The sequence below is a fragment of the Aegilops tauschii genome, chromosome 1 (assembly GCF_002575655.3).
Source record: "Aegilops tauschii subsp. strangulata cultivar AL8/78 chromosome 1, Aet v6.0, whole genome shotgun sequence".
Lineage (NCBI taxonomy): Eukaryota > Viridiplantae > Streptophyta > Magnoliopsida > Poales > Poaceae > Aegilops > Aegilops tauschii.
In genome coordinates, this window is record NC_053035.3 from 95,392,289 (window position 1) to 95,414,422 (window position 22,134).

General features: G+C 45.8%; 3 protein-coding genes across 3 annotated transcripts; 2 read left to right on the top strand and 1 right to left on the bottom strand.

Annotated features, from left to right (window-relative positions):
* Nucleotides 1-397: 397 nt before the first annotated feature.
* LOC109774224 (uncharacterized) lies at nt 398-2,365 on the top strand. The gene has a single exon (XM_020332930.2). The coding sequence runs from the start codon at nt 971-973 to the stop codon at nt 2,363-2,365; it is 1,395 nt and encodes a 464-aa protein (XP_020188519.1). The 5' UTR covers nt 398-970.
* A 5,392-nt stretch (nt 2,366-7,757) lies between these two features.
* Nucleotides 7,758-9,038, top strand: LOC109774222 (ferritin-like catalase Nec2). Its single transcript, XM_020332928.4, has one exon. It carries the CDS (start codon nt 7,832-7,834, stop codon nt 8,801-8,803), a length of 972 nt encoding a protein of 323 aa, XP_020188517.1. The 5' UTR covers nt 7,758-7,831; the 3' UTR covers nt 8,804-9,038.
* Nucleotides 9,039-10,373: 1,335 nt separating this feature from the next.
* Nucleotides 10,374-12,605, bottom strand: LOC109774217 (small ribosomal subunit protein eS4). The gene is made up of 5 exons (XM_020332924.4): nt 12,468-12,605; nt 11,897-11,974; nt 11,631-11,811; nt 11,417-11,514; nt 10,374-11,032 (listed from the first exon to the last, which is right to left on the bottom strand). The coding sequence occupies exons 1-5, from the start codon at nt 12,468-12,470 to the stop codon at nt 10,595-10,597; spliced, it is 798 nt and encodes a 265-aa protein (XP_020188513.1). The 5' UTR covers nt 12,471-12,605; the 3' UTR covers nt 10,374-10,594.
* Between the last annotated feature and the right edge of the window lie 9,529 nt (nt 12,606-22,134).

A 22,134-nucleotide genomic window follows, 5' to 3' on the forward strand; every position in this document is an offset into this window, starting at 1 on the left:
CGGATGGACAATATATTTTTAACACAATTTGAACCAAGTACTATATGGTATTGTTTCATGATGCATCTAATGGTATTGTTTTGGTGTTATAGATGTTGATAAATTTTAATCCTAATTTGGTGGAAGTTTACAAAATTGAACTTCAAAGGAATGAAATACACACTACATTTTCGGGGCGAAAGGAGTATTTGTGTCACACACACAAAAAAAAAAACACATACACATAGTTGCAACAAAGGAGGAATATCATCATGCATTAGAGATGGCTTTGCTAGGACAACCAGAAAAATGCTTTGTGTGAACACCAAATCTCTAAGAATAATTTTGATTATACTTAGACTAAAAGGGCAAATAAGGAGAAAAGTAATGAAAGATGACTAGCTAGAATAATTGAGAATGAGGGAAATAGGCTATAAGAATAATTTCAAATGAAATACTATGACTAACAAACTAGAGTGAGAAAACATAAAAGATGAAAACCTGAATAAAAATAATGAATAACAGATCCAGGACTGGTAGAACGAAAATGTGAATAAATGAACAACGAACAAATAGAGTGACGACTCAACAAGGCGAATGAAGAAAGAGACAGACTCAAGAAAGAGAATGGGTGTTTTTTTTGGGGGGTTGGGGATGAGTGTTGTTCCCAGTTTTGACAGAGAAGTGAAGAGAAGTACCATTTCCAGCCCAAAGAGAAGATAGATGAAACAAAGTGCACACTGCCCTTCCAAAATGTTGTACTCATGAAGTAGAGAAAAAAAACGATGTATACTGCGTATAACAAGAAAAGTACTCCACTCCGAGTGGCATTCTAGTCGAGAGTACCCTGAGAAAACAAATCCACGTAAAATCCTGATTACGATTAATTAACGGCTTGTGGCAGTGCAATTGTGCGATCCATATAAGCAGAGGAGGAGCACGGTTTTGCTTAACGCGAGATTATTAGCTGCTAATTCGATTCCATCCGAGCATGGACCTCCGCTGGTCCGTCGAGGTCAAGGGCGGCGAGACCCTGAGATCAGCGCCCGTGCTGAACGGCCGCCGCGGCGTCGTCACCTACGTGTCCCTCGTCCACACGCCGCCGAGCGCAGTTGGCGGCCAGCGCGTCGTCGTGGAAGCCTACGTCAAGACTATCGACGGCACCCTCGAGCTGGCGTCGCTGTCGTCCGAGAGGCCGCACGCGGAGCTGCCGCGCCCGGTGCTGGTGATGGGCCTCGATCTCTTTTGCTCTCGCGTGAGGCGGCAGGGCGGCGACCCCGCGGATGGTGATGTGGCGGTCGCCGTTCGGTTTGAGGGTCGTTGCTTCAACGACGGTTACGTTCTTCCTCCGCCGTCGCCGCTGCCGTTGGAGGACGAAGAGGATCATATGCTGTGGTCGTCGGAGGATGACGACGATGACAACAGCGGGGCAGAGGACGACGAGTCGGTGGGTTCGGATTCGGAAGACTACGACGACGATGACAGCAGCGGCGAGGAGGAGGAGGAGAGCGACGACGAGGTTGACGGACAAGCGGGCATGGAGAGCAGCGCCGACAACGACGTGCTGCTACAGATGGTACACCCCAGCAAGTTCGTCCTCGAGGGAGGTTCTGCGCCGCGGTTCGCCGCCGCCGGGAAGACGGCCGGCTTCATGCAGGTCACCGCCACGGAGAGGCAATACGAAGCAGACCCCATGCAGATACTCGTGCTCTTCCGCTACACCCGCTTCTCGCCATCATCGTGCGGCGTGGAAGCGCGCAGGAGCACGAAGGAGCACCAGCTCCGGTTCATAGCCACCGGCGACCACACGGCGAGGTCGCTGGCTTGGACCGGATCGTCGCTGGGCCTGCTGATATACCCCCATGGCTTCAGGAAGAAGCTCCAGGAGCTATGGTCCAGCTTGGCGTCGAAGGTGAGCGTCCCGCCGGGAGCAAGACGCGTCGAGGTGTTCGTCGACGTTGGCCTCCTCCGGCGGGCGGAGTACACGCTAGCGAGCATGCGGCACATGTGCGCCGCGCTGGAGGGCATGGTGGCGAAGCCGTGGCCCGGGCGCTTCACCGGGATGGAGCTGTACTTGCCGGAGCCGGTACGGTGCGGCAGGGACGCCGACGAGCGGCCGACAAAGCAGAGGAAGGTCGATGCAGCCGGGCAGGAGTGCTGCATGGACGTCGGTGAACAGCCAGCGAAGCGAAGGAGGGCTGTCGCCGCCGGGGAGGATTGCCCCGTCTGCTGGCAGCTGCTGGAGGGCGACGACCTCGCCGCGTGGCCGGGCTGCGGCAAGCCCCACGTCTTCCATGGCGCGTGCCTCGAGCAAGTCCTCAAGATGAGCGAGACGTGCCCGCTCTGCAGGCGCAACCTGTACTTTGAGCGGTTGAGCCCAAGATGATAGCCGCCAGCTACAACTAGCTAGTGTATGGGAGTCGCAGAGAAAAGCACTTCTACCATGCACGGGACTCGACCCGTGCATGGATCAACCGTCCACTGGGTTGGAGATTAGGATGCATGCAAACTTGCGTATTTGTTATTCTAGAATAATATAATCATGGACATGGCTAGCAGGCGCCCGAGCGCCCGTTGATGGGAACTAGCGCTCATCCAAATATGGAAAGAGCAGTTGTCGCGCACGACCGCAGTTTACTAAAAAAGGAACCATGTCCTCGCGTGCATTTATTTAGGGATTCAAAAAGTTTAAAAAACTATAACTTCTGATTTAAGTGTCGAAATTCAATTTCGTTTTCACAGTTGGCTTTCTCGCGACGAGTTCTTCGAAACTAGATCTCATATAGATAGGTTTCATCTAACTTTTTTTTTCAGGCAACTTTGGATACGATGGAGGCAACTTCAGTGCTATAGAAAAGCAACTTTATTTTCTTCCAGTAGGACCGCCTATTAGGTTTGGTTTGTGTAAAAAATGAGAAAACCACACAAAACATGATGCACCTTTAGTGCTACATATGAAAAAGTCTAAGTTCACCATTGGTGGGGCTATTGGAGGCAAAACAAGGACAATAACTTTCAGAACGTTATGCACTTGAGTATCACACAAAAAAATAGCAAAATTTGGGGTGTTTTTGTGCAATTCCAGTGCATTCAACATGCAACTCATGTGTGTTTCCTATTGGTTGGTTTGTGTAAAATGAGAAAATCAAGAAAATGTGTGCAAGTCCAACTCATCTTGTGTGTGTATATAACTATACATATCTGCATACAGCAATTGTTCTAGCAAACTCTAAGCAACTGCCCCCCTAGCAGAAATCCACACAACTGTTCTAGCAAGATCCAAAGCCACTATTCCTAGCAAAAAAATCCAAACAATTATCCTAGAAAATCCAAGCAATTGTAATACCAAAACACAATGCAAAATTATTTATAGCAAAACCAAGCAAATGTATTACCAAACAACAATGCAAAATTATTCTAGCTTAACTGAGCAACTATCCTACAAAACCAAGCAACTGTACTATCCAATCCAAGCAATTGTACTATCCAATCCAAGCAACTGCATTACTAAATAACAACTATGAAAAAATTGTCCTAACAAAACCAAGCAACTGTCCCTAGCATTCCTACTTAGATTGTCTACTTTAGGCAGAAAAAACGTATTACCAACTTGAATAGCCTTTGTGGACAACTATCTTACCCCCCCCCCCCCCCCCCCGCAACTTATCTATTCTAACAAAAATCCAAAACAAATCAATTACAAAGAAAACACAAAATGAAAATTGTTCTAGCAAAATAATCCAAGCAACAGTCTAGCAAAACCAAGCAACTATATTACAGAAAAACACAAATGCAAAAACCTGTTCAAAACGAATCCAAGCAACTGCCCCCACAAATCACGAGAACATGACAATGATAATTAGTTGCCTAACAATGATGATTGGTTTCATGTCATCGCTAATTAGTTGGCTACGATCCTAGGACAAGTTGTCTGTCGGTGTAGCTCATGTTGCATGTACTCTGAAACATAGTGGTGGCATACTCGATAGTGTGGTAGACAACTTATATGTGAATTTAGTGAACATCATGGCCATGGGAGGCAACTTATAAAGACTTCTCCTTGATAGGCAATTATAGTAGGCAAACTAAAAAGAAGTTGCTTTCCTATCGCACTATAGTTGCCTCTACAGCACACAAAAGTTGCTCAAAACAAGTTCGTCCAGATATACCCATATGGGATCTAGTTTTGAAGAACTCGTCGTGAAAAACCAATGGTGAAAACGAATCTAAATTCCAATACTCGACTCAAAAGTTATGCCTTTTTAAATTTTGTAAAACCCAAAAAAATGCACGTATTCTTTTTTACTTGACTTGTGTTCGGATGGGACGAGGACCAGATAGTTTCTTTTTTTGTATTGTAATGATGACACACACCCTTTATGGCAGGTCTGCTCAGATGCAACCCGTGTCATGTATGTTTTTTGTCGCATAGCGCGTGCGCTCGGGAAGCCCAATTAGCGCAGCTGCACCGATAAGTATTTGGGTATAATCATATATTCTGACAATCAATCAATCAACTTTATGGATTCTCTCTCCTCATTTTCCTCTCACAACCACATGCACACAGAGTGAGTTCTTTCTCCTACTCATTAGTACACATGCATTTGTTTTCAATCTTAAACTTGGAACAACTATATATGTTCAAATAAACTTCAGAAAAATATTCCATTTGTACATGTGTTTTTCTTTCGATTTTATCTTCAAAATAAGCCCAATATTGAATATGCTTTGACAAAGTTCAAATTTCAAAGTTGAACTAAAACCATGACAAAAATTATAAAATGGAGGGAGTATAATTTTGTTATAAATAATATGAAACATTTAATTTTTAAATAAAACTCAACTAGATGGAACTAACTAGGAAATATCACGTTACGACATATTATGTGAGAGAAATCAATGTGTGTGATGTCAGGATGCTATATTTTACTTGTTTAATATTGTGATGGCACATATCCCAACGAAACAAGGGAGTGGTGGATGCATACCGCGCATGGTAGAAATACCAGTCTCGGGAGTCGCATGGTTGTACTGAAAAGTTTGTGCAGTGTATCAATCTCTTGTAACTATAGTTTGCTCGAATGCTCTTCAGATTTGTTTTTGTTTCTCTGAAGGATAGCATTCATTCACCTCATTGACGATGTATTCATGAGTTCATATATCCATGGATTGCGTCGGTGTATTTGGTATGAGAAAAAATATTGGTATGAGCATATCCAGACCAACTAATAAAAGATGATGCGTTTCCTTAAAATTCACCTGTTCCTTTTTTTCTTTTTTGCCATGAGCTGCTCGTATGTCATTTGACCACCAAAATTTGGACGCTCCTAGCGCATCCGAGCATCTTAAACGCCTAAAACTATTAGATTTCTTGAAAAAACATGCTATTTTTTCCATATTTATTGTTCACCAAGAGCATGGGCTCTGGTGCGGATTACTTAATTAGAGTTCAGTTTTTTCCTCATGACAATGTATTAATTCTATATCATTCTGATGACCAACCTAATTAAACTACTCTCATAGTTTTAGGTCTCATTTGGTTAGTGGGATATAGAGATATTATAGAAAAGGGAACCATACAAAATGAGATGACATATATCTCAATTTTTACAGGAAAAGAGATGTCATTTGGCACATAGGATAGAAAAAAATTGATTGAGTCTAGGCTAATGGCTTTTTTCTTTTGAAATATGAAGAATTAGTTTCTATCCTACATAGAAATAGGAATCCATTCCTACAAACCAAAAAAATCAAAAGAACTTTTTCCCTAACAAAATTCCTATCTTTTAGAACCCTATATACCTAAGAGAGAATTGTCCCCACTAACTTATTTATCTCAACATGTAAGCATGCCATCTCATCATATAATTACAAATGGGATAAAGCCCATCTCAACATACAATCATGTATAGAGAAAGACCCACCACACCATTCAACCATGCATGAAAAGGTATTTTCTATTCAATTATTCTACTTATATTCAATAAATATTGTTACAAATATACATAATTAAATATAATAAATCATATGTACTTTAAATTATGATTCCCAAGTTATCAACCCAACTTTTCATCAACTAATTTCCGCAGCAAAGCGCGGGGCATCCTCTAGTTCTTATAAATTTCGGGAGCAACTAGTTAACGGGTACCCTTTCGAGAAAAAAAGGTTTTTTCGAGAAGCTATCCTTTGACAACATGTTCTTCTAATTGTGCTTTCCCAGAAAAGAAAAAGCACAGTATGTGCTTTCCGGGAAAAGAAAAGCACAACTGTGCTTCCCCGAAAAACAATAAAGCACAATATATGCTTCCACAAGAAGCACATCTGTGCTTATTGAAAGGAAAAAAGACATAGTTGTGCTTCCCGAAAAGGAAAAAACACAGTTGGGCTTCACGGAAAAAAGGAAAAGCACGGTCTCTGCTTCCACGAGAAGCACAATGTGCTATTCGGAAAAGGAAAAACAAAGTCTGTGCTTCCGCCAGAAGCATAATTGGGCTTCCCAAAAAGGGAAAAGCACAGTTGTCCCCCCCCCCCCCACCCCCCCCCCCCACCCAAAAAAAGTGACAAAAGCATAACCGTGCTTTCAGGTTTTGGGATTTTCCGGTTCCGGTTTTTGGTCTTTTTTATTATTGTTTCTTTTTTGCGTTATCATTTTTCCATAAAAAATTTATCAAAATTTAGGAACATAGGGTCTAGTTCGAAGATCTAGCCGTGAGAAATTCGAAGTGAAAAAGGTTTATGAATCGAGTGCACGATTCAATAGATAAACGTTTTTAAAAAGCAAATCAACAAAAAAAACTCTCAAGTTGCGACAAGTGGCACACATGTAGTGCGCCACTTATCAGCACGAGTAAAAAGTGGAAATGACCTTTGGAAGGGGTACCCCATAGGGTGCAGCGCTGGGTGGTGCGTTAAGTTTACTCATACCCAGCGGCTACTAGGGTTTCTTCTGCCTCCTGCAGGCACCAGCGCCGGTCTGCCTCGTCTCTTGTGGCCATAGGGCCATATAGGCGTGGTGGATCTCGGCCCTTGCCGGTGGGAGGGCTTAGTTTCTAGATGCTTTTCTGAGTTTTCTTAGGGATTGTGTACTGCTCAGAGAGATAAGGCGGTAGCGGCTCTCTGAAGATGGAATAAGGTTCTTCCCGCCTAGCCCCCATCCTGGTGATGCTTCTAGCGTCATCGAAGGGCGTGTGAAGATTTGTCTCCAGCGGATCTCGCGGGATTCTATCGACGTTTGTCTTCGGTGGATCAGTGGTTGCTATTCTGGTGCGCTGGTCCTATAGGACCTTGGCATGACGATTTCCCGACCGTCTCCTACAACAAATTTTGCTCGGTTCCCGAGAGGGAGGGGCGATGACACGCCTTGGGCTCACTCCAGTGTTTGTAGTCGTCGCTATGTCGTACTACGGTGTGGATGTAATTTTTATTATTTCGGGTATTCGTTGTACTACCATAATTAATGATGAATACTAGATTGGAAGTTTTCTTGAAAAAAAAAATGCAGATACTTTTTTTAAGAAAAACTTACATATTGCTAGTAGTTCATACGTGGATTGGTCTTCGATCGAACGGGATTTCGGCCCGGTTCAAAATACAGAACGCTCTAGAGAACATGCGATCAGTCCATGTGTAGTCCTCTTTGGTTTAGAGAAATTTTACCAAATCACTAGCCCGCCGTGGTGATGGACACGCGAGCATTTCGTGTCCTGCCAACCTCATGCCCTCCTAAACCCACGCTAACCATTACCAGACCCCCAGCCCGCAGCACAAATACACGGACGAGCACGAGCAGCGCAGAGCCAAGCACGCGAGCTCTCACTAGCACGGCACGACAGGCGCTCCGTCCTCCCTGGCCATGGCTCGCGCGCACGGCGCCTTCCTGCTACAGCTGCTGGCCGCGGGCCTGCAGGTCGTCGCGCTCGCGGCGACCGTCACAGTCACACAGACGGACGACCCGCGGTGCCGGCCGAGCCTGCCGCGGCGGGGCGCCATCGCGGTGTACCCGAGCGACATGGAGCAGCTGCAGTTCCTGCTCAACCCCAAGTTCGTGGAGGCGGAGTGGTTCCTCCACGCCGCGCTGGGGCGGGGCATCGACTACCTCGACCGCAACCTCTCGGCGGGCGGCCCGGCGCCCGTCGGCGCGCGCAAGGCCAACCTCGACTTTCGCACCACCGAGATCGCCGCCGAGCTCGGGTACCAGGAGGTGGGCCACATCAGGGCCATCACGCAGGCCAACGGCGGGTTCCCGCGCCCGCCCATCGACCTCAGCGCCGACCGCTTCGCCGCCATCATGGACGACGCCATGGGCGCGCGCCTCGACCCGCCCTTCGACGCCTACAACGGCACCGTCAACTTCCTCCTCGCCTCCTACATCCTGCCTCACGTCACCGCCGCCGCCGCCGTCGGCATCAGCCCCAACCTCATGGGCTACGCCTCCAAGCGCCTCCACGCCAGCGTCCTGGCGGTGGAGGCCGGGCAGGACGCGGTGATCAGGATGCTGCTGTACCAGCGCGCCGACGAGACGGTGGCGCCCTACAAGGGCCGCACGGTGGCCGAGTTCACGCGCCGGATCTCCGACTGGCGCAACGACCTGTCCGGCTGCGGCGCCAAGGACGAGGGAGTCAAGGTGCTGGACCGGCACCAGGGCGCCGAGCGGCGCACCATCAGCAACATCCTCGGCGCCGGCGTGGACTCGCTTGGGTACCAGCGCACCCCGGCGGAGGCGCTGCGCATCCTCTACGGCTCTCGCAACGAGCAGGTCCCCGGCGGGTTCCTGCCCCAGGGCGCCAACGGCACCATCGCCAGAGGATTTGTCCAGCTCGCATAGATGTCGCTGCAGCTCGAGGAATCACCCGGTGGCCGGTGCTTCCATTCCACCTCTTTCATGCTACCCATGAACTGATATTCTAGACCAACTTCAGTTTACAGCTCGAGAAACAAAACTATAATCTATTGCGAATAGTGTACTTTGTTAGCACTACTCATACTCTGATTTGGCATTGTCTGTTCCTTATATGCTGTGGATCGAGCTTCAAATGAAATGCTGGGCCATCTTAAAGACATCTGGTAACAGTACTGTCAAACAAATTCTGGTTTTTCTGCAAGTTTCATGTTTTAGTATTATGCGTAGATAGCAGGAAGCGCGATAAGATAGCTGCGGCCTGCGAGAGCATCGTAGATGCCATGGTCAGAAGACTATAACTCAAGCCAGATTGGTGTTTTTCATTTCATGTAAGATCTCATGAAGAACCACCACGCCCAACTAAGCAGGTTTGGCTTCACTAAGAGCAACTCTAGCAGATCCGTCATGTTGGCCTGTCTTTAAGAGACCGGGACAAAAAATCGTCCCGACCAGGTCCAGCAAACAGCCCGTCCCGTAAAAAAAAATTGTGAGGAGCTCTAAAAATCGGCCCGCTTCCTCCATATCTCCTGTTTCTCCCTTCATTTTGCATATTCCCATATACGAAAAAACCATTGGCGGGAGGGAAATTTCACATCAACCGCCACTGTCACCGCCGCCTCCGCCAACTCCCCAGTCATCCCCGTTGCCGCCGACCAGCCGGCCGATGTCCTCTGCCCTTCCTCGCCTCATTCCTGACGACCAACACACCCCTCAAGCTCTCAGATGGCCGTGGCAGCTCCACCATGGATGCGGGCTGGTGGCCTGATAGCCATCACGCCCCTCAAGCTCTTGGGTGGCGGCGGTAGCTCCGCCATGGAGGCGGGCTCAAGGTCGCCGCCGGGCCTGGCAGCCATAGTTCTACAAAAGCGGTTGCGGCTGGGGGCGGCTGCTTGTGCAAGTGATTTGGGGAAGAAGATGATCATAGAAAAAAAAGAAAGGAAAAAAGATTAAGAAGACATTATACGGTACAAATTTGTGGCATCTGTTCTATCCGATGCCACACGGTACTGCAGATCCATTTTATGAGGAACCATTTTTCTTTTTTTTGAGATTCGCTAGAGTTGCTCTAACAACATCATGATAATAGTTTTGTGCTATTTTTCGGTTAAATAAGAAAAGGGTGCACGATCTCGACAAATTACTTCTGATTAAATTCAAAAATCATATGGAACGCGACTCATTGGTAAATCAACTTCGATTCTCTACAAACCAAGGACAGTTCAAAGCTGAACTGCTTGAAGTCTAGGCAAAAAGACGCACTCTTTCTACAAAGAAGAGAGGCTTGGTAAGGCCTCTCATCCCGGCGCGGCAAGGCTTCCCATCTCGACTCGAGGTGTGACGATTAGATGTCGAGCCAAAGAACCTAAAGGAGGCCACGATTTTCTACTACTCAGATGAATTCAACCACTATCAAAAAGGCCAGCATGTCAAAAACCAAAAGAAGCAAAATAAGAGGTTGCAAACTTTCCATCTTCAAACTTTGAAGATAAAGCAATTTTTCAGATAATGCCTAACCTTGATCTGAAACATATTAGATAACCAGATGAGGTCTCGAAATAGCACTTAATAAGGTAAACATCCACATTACATCTAGCAGCAACCACGAGTTCGCAAATCAACAAACATCAGGCAAAACTTAAAAACGACGGTTCCAGGAACATAGGTCTATATCCTTGAAGATAACTGGCTATAGCAAAACGACTCAACGCCTCAGAATCAGGCCTTGGCAGCAGCCTGGGCAGCGGCATCCCGCTTCCTCTGCTCCTCAATGATGGTGAGCTTGATACCCTTGCCCTTGGGGAGGCTCACCCACGGCTTGGTGCCCTTGCCGATGGTGAACACGTTGCCCAGACGGGTGGCAAACTGGTGGCCCTGCGCATCCTCGACGTGGATGGTCTCGAAGGTTCCCTTATGCTTCTCCCTGTTCTTGATCACACCAACACGCCCAGTGTTGCGCCCACCAGTAACCATGACCACATTGCCGACGTCAAACTTGATGAAGTCAACAATCTTGTTGGTCTCCAGGTCGAGCTTGATGGTGTCATTGGCCTTGATGAGTGGGTCTGGGTAGCGGATGGTGCGGCCATCATAGGTGTTCAGGTAGGGGATGCCCTTCTGGCCGAACTGGACAGACCTGACCTTGCAGAGCTTGAACTGCACATGAAGGAAAGAAAGTCAGCAGATGGATAGATAATGGTATATACTACATTTATATTTATGGATAAAACAGATGACAAACTAGAACCTATCCAGGCAGGATCTGAAAACAAAATGGCATCCTAAGAAAATGAAGACTGGATTGCAACAGTTAAGCATAGTGAACAAATAGAACAGCAAATAGACAACAGGGTGGTACAATGCTAGGCAAGTAAGATAGCAACAGCAAGGTCTTCACTGGAAGAGGATATCAATGCATACCATATACAAGTAGGTTTTATAAGTAGATTAAAGTTTCTATAAGTAAATTATAATCAGTTCCAGGAATCAAAAGGCATCAGGAAGAACAGCATGATAATACAGAAAAGGGATAGACCTAACCTTAGCATCCTCATCCCTGACAGAGTGAAGGCGGAAGCGACCCTTGGTGTCATAAAGAAGCCTGTAGTTCTCACCAGTCTTGGGAATGGAAATGATGTCTGGTAGACACCAAGTAAGGTATCAGCAATCAAATAATGTCAACAATCTATGCAGAATGTCAATTCACATAAGAACAAAACACATGTTACTAGAAGATTAGAAGATTAGAGCATACCCATGAACCCAGCAGGGTAGGTCTTGTCAGTGCGGACCTTTCCATCAACCATGATATGACGCTGCATAAGGATAGATTGCACTTCACGGTAGGTGAGAGCATATTTCAGTCTGTTCCTCAGGATGAGGATCAGAGGCAGGCACTCCCTGGCCTTGTGAGGACCAGATGATGGCTTGGGGGCCTGAAATCAGTAGACAAATCAAGTATCAGATAACTGAACACAACCATCTAAAAATGCCACATGCTAGAAGAACTGATGCACTTACAAAAGCTCCACCAAGCTTGTCAAGCATCCAGTGAGACGGGGCATTGAGCCTCTTCAGATGCTTCTTCAAACCCCTAGCCTGTTGACAGATGAACAAGGGTAACAATTATTACCATATCAAAACATGAAACGAAATTGATCTCGTAAAATACTTTGGAACACATATAGACAAGAAACGAAATTGATCTACAATCTACAACAAGATATACAAATCTCGTCAAATCAGGCAGCTAAATCTTCCAAAGCCACACCGGTAACAGCATCTACATCATGAATCAACGCAACGCTACATGCCTCGAGAGTTGATCTATCTGAGGACAGGCGTCGAACCCACTAGCAGTACACGCTACAACGCATCAACCACAGGAATCCCAAGGAAAAAAACGAGCAAATCTACCGAGCCAAGTAACAGCACAAGCCACCGAGTGACCTCAACCCTAACCCACGGATCTCTGCAACAGGTAGCCGGCGGCGCTGCCGCATTCGAACGGAGGCGGCTACGGATCGGATCTACAAACGAGAGGCAAGGAAGCACGCGTAGGGATGGGGGAGGGGAAAGGGGCGGCGCTCACCATGGTTGCGAGCTCGGGCTAGGTCGCCGTGCTTCTCCTCTTCGGGCACCGCCGCCGCCTGCTCCTTCTCCTGTTCTACGCGCCGCCGCCGGGATGACAAAGAATGAGGGGGAAGCGAGGGGGCGAGAGAGCTTATATATATACTGCGAGAGGTAGGGTTTTAGCCGCCCCGTTCGGCTGTGTGGGCTTTCGGCCTGGACTTGGGCTTGACACGGTTGTGCAAATCCTCCCTGTAAGAGACGGCCTAGTGGCTCTGGGCCATATCTCATGAAGAAAGGGTCGGCTCTGGACCATAAGTTTTTTTTTCTCTCCTCTTTTTGGGGGTGTAGCTCTGGACCATAGCTAACAGCGACTTTATCTAAAAAAACAGAGATCCTACAAACTTCTACCTTATTCACTTCTTGTAATTTTTCGTTTGAACTTCGAGAGTCGAATTATGAGGCTCATAGGCTTGCTAGGTTTGGTGTTTCGCTCCCTGTTGGGACGCATTTGTGGTTGGGCATTCCGCATGACCCAATTCTAATTCCTATGAACATTTTAGCTAATCAAGTAAAGGCCTGGCGAGCTTTTCTCAAAAAAAAATCTAAAAAAAACAACTGCGACTATTCTAAAAAAAAGAGTTAACAGCAACTAATATTTCTTTAAAAAAATAGCAACTAATATATGAAATTAAATTCCCAAAAAAGGATCTTTTTTTATAGCTAGCCAAAAAAAGGATCTTTTTTTTCCTCCAAAAAAGGATCTATTGAAAAACACTTTCTCGACACATAAAAAATACCGATAATGACTTGCTCGAGTGGACTCACTGATGGCCCATAATATATATCATTTTCAACTCTAAATTGTAGTTATGATGCTCAGTGTAAGATGAAGCATGGACTTCCAAAAACTTAGACTGAGCCCTAAAATGTATAATATGAATCAATCATGAGTGATTTCAACACAGAGTTTTTTGGCACTACCAGGGATGGTATAAATCTGAATCTCAAATTCCTACTTTTTTCATGCTCTCCGAACACCCTTATTTAACCTAATATATGTCATTTTGTCCATTCATTATTGACCTTCCAATCAACCATATGCACCGCCATCGGTTCCACTATCGATGAGTTTTAGGCATATATCTTGTCGAGCACTTCACTTCATCTCAACTTGTCGTATCGAGTTGTAAGATGAGCAACAACGACAGACACAAGGAGAACCACAATGAGTGGTATGAAGAAGAAGTTATGGAAATGAGGTCCAATTTGGTCTAGGATCCGGATGTGTTGCCACACACCTTTTTCTAGAAGTTATAGGATGATATCAAGCCGGTGATCATGTCCATGTTTCAAGAATTCTATGTTGGAACCCTTGATATTTCTCACCTTAACTTCAGTGTGATGACCTTTATCCCTAAGATTATGGGGGGGGGGCACAATCATCAAGCAACTTTAGGCCAATCACGGTGATTAACGTTATCCGGTGAATCATTGTGAAGGTGTGTGCGGTTAGATTTGTCATGCTTGCTCACAAATTGACACACATGAGCCAATACGCTTTCGTTAAGGGGAGCTACATCAATGACAGGATATTAGTACTTCATGAAGTTTTCCATGAGTTTATGGTTAAACACCAAAGAGGCGTCTTCCTTGGGTTGGAATTCCAAATGGCGTATGATTGCCTAGATTGGTCATTTCTTCGGCAGGTGGTGGAAAGGAGGGGCTTCGAGGACCACTTGATTTGTGGTATAATGCAAAATGTTGTCCAGTGGGAGCACCTTTGTTAATGGTAATGATGAATGGGTCCCTACATGAGATCTTCTCGCGGTGTGAGATAGGGTTGACCCCATCAACCTAGGAGTTGACGACTTGGTGATTATCAAAGCTAAGGACGACAACCATATTAATGGTCTGGTTGGGCACATTATTTGATGTTAGGGTATTTCCCGCTTGAAACATGCTGATGATACCATGATTGTGATGAATGGTTCAAATCTTGATATCATCTACTCAAGCTACTCCTTTTATGCTTTGAGTCCATGTCTAGCCTGAAAATCAAACTCTGCTAAAAGCGAAGCCATGGTCATAGGCTGCTCGCCAAGGAGACAAGAACATATTATGATAGGCTCAATTGTAAGTTGACATGCTTGTCGATCACCTATTGGGAGTCTCAGTGAGTGACACCTGGATTCAAATTAAGGACATGGACATGCTAGTAGAGCGGTTCAAGTCTATCGTTGAGCCTTGGAGACGGAGCTTTTGCCTCCAAAGGGAGTAAAATGATCCTTATTGACTCATGCTTGTCTAGCATCCCCATGTATATTATGGGGATGTACATCCTCCATGATGGTGTTCATAGGTCCTTTGACACGATTCGTCGCATTTCTTTTTGTTGGGGAACGTAGTAATAATTCAAAATTTTCCTACGTGTCACCAGATCAATCTAGGAGATACTAGCAACGAGAGAGAGGGAGTGCATCTTCATACCCTTGAAGATCGCTAAGCGGAAGCATTACAAGAACGCGGTTGATGGAGTCGTACTCGCGGCGATTCAAATCACGGAAGATCCGATCTAGCGCCGAACGGACGGTGCCTTCGCGTTCAACACACGTACAACCCGGGGACGTCTCCTCCTTCTTGATCCAGTAAGGGGAGAGGAGAAGTTGAGGGAGAGCTCCGGCAGCACGACGGCGTGGTGGTGGAGCTTGCGGTTCTCCTGTAGGGCTTCGCCAAGCACTACAGAGGAGGAGGAGGTGTTGGAGGAGGGAGGGGCTGCGCCAGGGAAGGGGGTGCGGCTGCCCCATCTCTCCCTCACTATATATAGGGGGAAGGGGGAGGAGGAGGCGCCCTAGGGTTTCCCTAGGGGAGGGGCGGTGGCCACAGGGGAACCCTAGATGGGTTTGGGCGCCCCCATTGAGGGAGTCCTGGATTAAGGGGTCCTTGGACGTCTGGGCTATGTGACGTGGGCCGGACTAGTGGGCCATGAAGATACAAGACAAAAGACTTCCTCCCGTGTCCGGATAGGACTCTCCTTTGCGTGGAAGGCAAGCTTGGCGTTCGGATATGAAGATTCCTTTCTCTGTAAACCGACTCTGTACAACCCTAGGTCCCTCCGTGTTGGAAATATGCCCTAGAGGCAATAATAAATTGCTTATTATTATTATATTTCCTTGTTCACGATAATCGTTTATTATCCATGCTAGAATTGTATTGATAGGAAACTCAGATACATGTGTGGATACATAGACAACACCATGTCCCTAGTAAGCCTCTAGTTGACTAGCTCGTTGATCAATAGATGGTTACGGTTTCCTGACCATGGACATTGGATGTCGTTGATAACGGGATCACATCATTAGGAGAATGATGTGATGGACAAGACCCAATCATAAGCCTAGCACAAGATCGTGTAGTTCGTTTGCTAAGAGCTTTTCTAATGTCAAGTATCATTTCCTTAGACCATGAGATTGTGCAACTCCCGGATACCGTAGGAATACTTTGGGTGTACCAAACGTCACAACGTAACTGGGTGGCTATAAAGGTGCACTACAGGTATCTCCGAAAGTGTCTGTTGGGTTGGCACGAATCGAGACTGGGATTTGTCACTCCGTGTAAACGGAGAGGTATCTCTGGGCCCACTCGGTAGGACATCATCATAATGTGCACAATGTGACCAAGGAGTTGATCACGGGATGATGTGTTACGAAATGAGTAAAGAGACTTGCCGGTAACGAGATTGAACAAGGTATCGGGATACCGACGAACGAATCTCGGGCAAGTAACATACCGATTGACAAAGGGAATTGTATACGGGATTGATTGAATCCTCGACATTGTGGTTCATCCGATGAGATCATCGAGGAGCATGTGGGAGCCAACATGGGTATCCAGATCCCGCTGTTGGTTATTGACCGGAGAGTCGTCTCGGTCATGTCTGCGTGTCTCCCGAACCCGTAGGGTCTACACACTTAAGGTTCGGTGACGCTAGGGTTATAGAGATATTAGTATGCGGTAACCCGAAAGTTGTTCGGAGTCCCGGATGAGATCCCGGACGTCACTAGGAGTTCCGGAATGGTCCGGAGGTAAAGATTTATATATGGGAAGTCTTATTTTGGTCGCCGGAAAAGTTTCGCACTTTATCGGTATTGTACCGGGAGTGCCGAAAGGGGTCCGGGGATCCACCAAGGGGGTCCACCAGCCCCGGAGGGCCACATGGGCTGTAGGGGTGTGCGCCTTGGCCTATATGGGCCAAGGGCACCAGCCCCAAGAGGCCCATGCGCCAAGAGATAAGGGAAAGGAAGAGTCCTAAAGGGGGAAGGCACCTCCGAGGTGCCTTGGGGAGGATGGACTCCTCCCTGGCCGCACCCTTCCTTGGAGGAAGGGCCAAGGCTGCGCCCCCCCTCCCTTGGCCCTATATATAGTGGGGGGAGGGAGGGCAGCAATATCTAAGCCCTGGCGCCTCCCTCTCCCTCCCGTGACACATCTCCCTCCTCCCCGCTTGCGCTTGGCAAAGCCCTGCCGGGATCCCGCTACTTCCACCACCACGCCGTCGTGCTGCTGGATCTCCATCAACCTCTCCTCCCCCCTTGCTGGATCAAGAAGGAGGAGACGTCGCTGCTCCGTACGTGTGTTGAACGCGGAGGTGCCGTCCGTTCGGCGCTAGGATCATCGGTGATTTGGATCACGACGAGTACGACTCCATCAACCCCGTTCTCTTGAACGCTTCCGCTCGCGATCTACAAGGGTATGTAGATGCACTCCTTCCCTCTCGTTGCTAGTAAACTCCATAGATTGATCTTGGTGATGCGTAGAAAATTTTGAATTTCTGCTACGTTCCCCAACAGTGGCATCATGAGCTAGGTCTATGCGTAGTTTCTATGCACGAGTAGAACACAAAGTAGTTGTGGGCGTCGATTTTGTCAATTTACTTGCCGTTACTAGTCTTATCTTGATTCGGCGGCATTGTGGGATGAAGCGGCCCGGACCGACCTTACACGTACACTTACGTGAGACAGGTTCCACCGACTGACATGCACTAGTTGCATAAGGTGGCTAGCGGGTGTCTGTCTCTCCCACTTTAGTCGGATCGGATTCGATGAAAAGGGTCCTTATGAAGGGTAAATAGAAATTGGCATATCACGTTGTGGCTTTTACGTAGGTAAGAAACGTTCTTGCTAGAATCCCATAGCAGCCACGTAAAACATGCAACAACAATTAGAGGACGTCTAACTTGTTTTTGCAGGGTATGCTATGTGATGTGATATGGCCAAAAGGATGTGATGAATGATATATGTGATGTATGAGATTGATCATGTTCTTGTAATAGGAATCACGACTTGCATCTCGATGAGTATGACAATCGGCAGGAGCCATAGGAGTTGTCTTAATTTATTGTATGACCTGCGTGTCAATGAATAACGCCATGTAATTACTTTACTTTATTGCTAACCATTAGCCATAGTAGTAGAAGTAATAGTTGGCGAGACAACTTCATGAAGACACGATGATGGAGATCATGATGATGGAGATCATGGTGTCATGCCGATGACGAAGGTGATCATGCCGCGCCTCGAAGATGGAGATCAGAGGCGCAAGATGATATTGGCCATATCACGTCACTTTATGATTTGCATGTGATGTTTGTCATGTTTACATCTTATTTGCTTAGAACGACGGTAGCATAAATAAGATGATCCCTCACTAAAATTTCAAGAGACGTGTTCCCCCTAACTGTGCACCGTTGCGAAGGTTCGTTGTTTCGAAGCACCACGTGATGATCGGGTGTGATAGATTCTAACGTTCGAATACAACGGGTGTTGACGAGCCTAGCATGTACAGACATGGCCTCGGAACACATGCGAAACACTTAGGTTGACTTGACGAGCCTAGCATGTACAGACATGGCCTCGGAACACAAGAGACCAAAAGGTCGAACATGAGTCATATAGCAGATACGATCAACATGGAGATGTTCACCGATGATGACTAGTCCGTCTCACGTGATGATTGGACACGGCCTAGTTTGACTCGGATCATGTATCACTTAGATGACTAGAGGGATGTCTATCTGAGTGGGAGTTCATTAAATAATCAGATGAACTTCATTATCATGAACATAGTCAAAAGGTCTTTGCAAATTATGTCATAGCTTACGCTTTAGTTCTACTGTTTAAGATATGTTCCTAGAGAAAATTTAGTTGAAAGTTGATAGTAGCAATTATGCGGACTGGGTCCGTAAACTGAGGATTGTCCTCATTGCTGCACAGAAGGCTTATGTCCTTAATGCACCGCTCGGTGTGCTGAACCTCAGCGTCGTCTGTAGATGTTGCGAAACATCGGACATACACGTTTTGATGACTACGTGATAGTTCAGTGCGTAATGCTAACGGTTTAGAATTGTGGCACCAAAGACGGTTTTGAAACATCGAAGAACATATGAGATGTTCCGAAGACTGAAATTGGGATTTCAGACTAGTGCCCATGTCAAGAGGTATGAGACCTCTGACAAGTTTCTTAAGCCTGCAAACTAAGGGAGAAAAGCTCAATCGTTGAGCATGTGCTCAGATTGTCTGAGTACTACAATCACTTGAATCGAGTGGGAGTTAATCTTCCAGATGAGATAGTGATGGTTCTCCATAGTCACTGCCACCAAGCTATTAGAGCTTCGTGATGAACTATAACATATCAAGGATAGACATGATGATCCTTGAGCAACTCGCGATGTTTGACACCGCGAAAGTAGAAATCAAGAAGGAGCATCAATTGTTGATGGTTAGTAAAACCACTAGTTTCTAGAAGGGCAAGGGCAAAAGGGATACTTCATGAAACAACAAGTCATTTGCTGCTCTAGCTAGTGAAGAATCCCAAGGTTGAACCCAAACCTGAGACTAAGTGCTTCTGTAATGAGGGGAACGGTCACTGAAACAAAACTACCCTAGATACTTGGTAGATGAGAAGGCAGGCAAGGTCGACAGAAGTATATTGGATATACAGTATATGAATGTGTACTTTGCTAGTACTCCTAGCAGCACCAGGGTATTAGATACCGGTTCGGTTGCTAAGTGTTAGTAACTCGAAATAAAAGCTGTGGAATAAATGGAGACTAGCTAAAGGTGAGATGACGATGTGTGTTGGAAGTGTTTCCAAGGTTGATGTGATCAAGCATCGCATGCTCCCTCTTCCATCGAGATTGGTGTTTGCGTTGAGCATAAACATGATTGGACTATGTTTATCGCAATACGGTTATTCATTTAAGGAGAATAATGGTTACTCTGTTTATTTGAATAATACCTTCAATGGTCTTGCACCTAAAATGAATCTCGATCGCAGTGATACACATGTTCGTGCCAAAAGTTATAAAATAGTAATGATAGTACCACATACTTGTGGCACTGCCATTTGAGTCATATTGGTATAGAACGCATGAAGAAGCTCCATGTAGATGGATCTTTGGACTCATTCATTTTGAAAAGATTGAGACATGCGAACCATGTCTATTGGTATATATGCATGAAGAAACTCCATGCAGATGGATCATTTGGACTCACTTGATTTTGAATCACTTGAGACATGCAAATCATACCACATGGGCAAGATGACTGAAAGGCCTCGTTTTCAGTAAGATGGAACAAGAGAGCAACTTGTTGGAAATAATACATTTTGATGTATGCAGTCCAATGAGTGCTGAGGCATGCAGTGGATATCGTTATGTTCTTATTTCGCAGATGATTTGAGTAGATGCTGAGTGTATTTACTTGATGAAACACAAGTCTGAATTATTGAAAGGTTCAAGTAATTTTAGAGTGAAGTTGAAGATCGTCGTGACAAGAGGATAAAATGTCTGTGATATGATCATAGAGATAAGTATCTGAGTTACGAGTTTGGCACACAATTAAGACATTGTGGAAAGTGTTTCACAATTAATACCGCCTAGAACACCACGGTGTGATGATGTGTCCGAACATCATAACTGCACCCTATTGGATATTGTGCATACCATGATGTCTCTTATCGAATTACCACTATCGTTTATGGGTTAGGCATTAGAGACAACCGCATTCACTTTAAAAGGGCACCACGCAATTCCGTTGAGACGACACCGTTTAGAGAAACTTAAGTTGTCGTTTCTTAAAAGTTTGGGGCTGCGATGCTTATGTGAAAAAGTTTCAGGCTGATAAGCTCGAACCCAAAGTGGATATATGCATCTTCATAGAATACCCAAAAACAGTTGGGTGTACCTCCTATTTCAGATCTGGAAGCAAAAGTAATTGCTTCTAGAAACGAGTCCTTTCTCGAGGAAAAGTTTCTCTCGAAAAAATTGAGTGGGAGGATGGTGGAGACTTGATAAGGTTATTGAACCGTCACTTCAACTAGTGTGTAGCAGGGCACAGGAAGTTGTTCCTGTGGCACCTACACCAATTGAAGTGGAAGCTTATGATAGTGATCATGAAACTTCGGATCAAGTCACTACCAAACCTCATAGGACGACGAGGATGCGTACTACTTCAGAGTAATGCGTGATCCTATCTTGGAAGTCATGTTGCTAGACAACACTGAACCTGCGAGCTATGGAGAAGCGATGGTGGGCCCATATTCCGACAAATGGTTAGAAGCCATGAAATCCGAGATAGGATCCATGTATCAGAACAAAGCATGGACTTTGGTGAACTTGCCCGATGATCTGCAAGCCATTGAGATAAATGGATCTTTAAGAAGAAGACGGACATGGACGGTAATGTTACCGTCTATGAAGCTCGACTTGTGGCAAAGAGTATTTTCACAAGTTCAAGGAGTTGACTACGATGAGATTTTCTCATCCGTAGCGATGCTTAAGTCCGTCGGAATCATGTTAGCATTAGCTGCATTTATGAAATCTGGCAGATGGATGTCAAAACAAGTTTCCTTACCAGTTTTCGTAAGGAAAGGTTGTATGTGATACAATCAGAAAGGTTTTGTCGATCCTGAGGATGCTAAAAGGTATGCTAGCTCTAGCGATCCTTCCATGGACTAGAGCAAGCATCTCGGAGTCAGAATATATGCTTTGATGGAGTGATCAAAGTTTTTGGGTTTATACAAAGTTTGTTAGAAACTTGTATTTACAATAAAGTGAGTGGGAGCGCTACAACATTTCTGATAAGTATATGACATATTGTTGATCCGAAATGATGTAAAATTTCTGGAAAGCGTAAAGGGTTGTTTGAAAGGAGTTTTTCAAAGGAAGACCTGGATAAAGCTGCTTACATATTGGGCATCAAGATCTATAGAGATAGATCAAGACGCCTGATGATACTTTCAAAGAATGCACACCTTGACATGATTTTGAAAGAGTTCAAAATAGATCAGCAAAGAAGGAGTTCTTGGCTGTGTTACAAGGTGTGAGTATTGAGTAAGACTCAAGACCTGACCACAACAGAAGAGAGAGAAAGGACGAAGGTCGTCCCCTATGATTTAGACGTAGGCTCTACAGTATGCTATGCTGTGTACCGCACATGAAGTGTGCCTTGCCATGAGTTGGTCAAGGGGTACAATGGTGATCCGGGAATGGATCACATGACAGCGGTCGAACTTATCCTTAGTATCTAGTGGACTAAGGAATTTTCTCGATTATGGAGGTGGAAAGGAGTTCGTCGTAAAGGGTTACGTCGATGCGAACTTTGACACTAATCCGGATGACTCTGAGTAGTAAA

Excerpts from the sequence above, each read along its gene's own strand:
- LOC109774224 (XM_020332930.2), top strand. The coding sequence starts at position 971 with ATGGACCTCCGCTGGTCCGTCGAGGTCAAGGGCGGCGAGACCCTGAGA.
- LOC109774222 (XM_020332928.4), top strand. The coding sequence starts at position 7,832 with ATGGCTCGCGCGCACGGCGCCTTCCTGCTACAGCTGCTGGCCGCGGGC.
- LOC109774217 (XM_020332924.4), bottom strand. Across the intron at positions 11,515-11,630 it reads CTACCCTGCTGGGTTCATGG|ACATCATTTCCATTCCCAAG; the intron begins GTATGCTCTAAT and ends GGTGTCTACCAG. Across the intron at positions 11,033-11,416 it reads TCAGGGATGAGGATGCTAAG|TTCAAGCTCTGCAAGGTCAG; the intron begins GTTAGGTCTATC and ends CTTCATGTGCAG.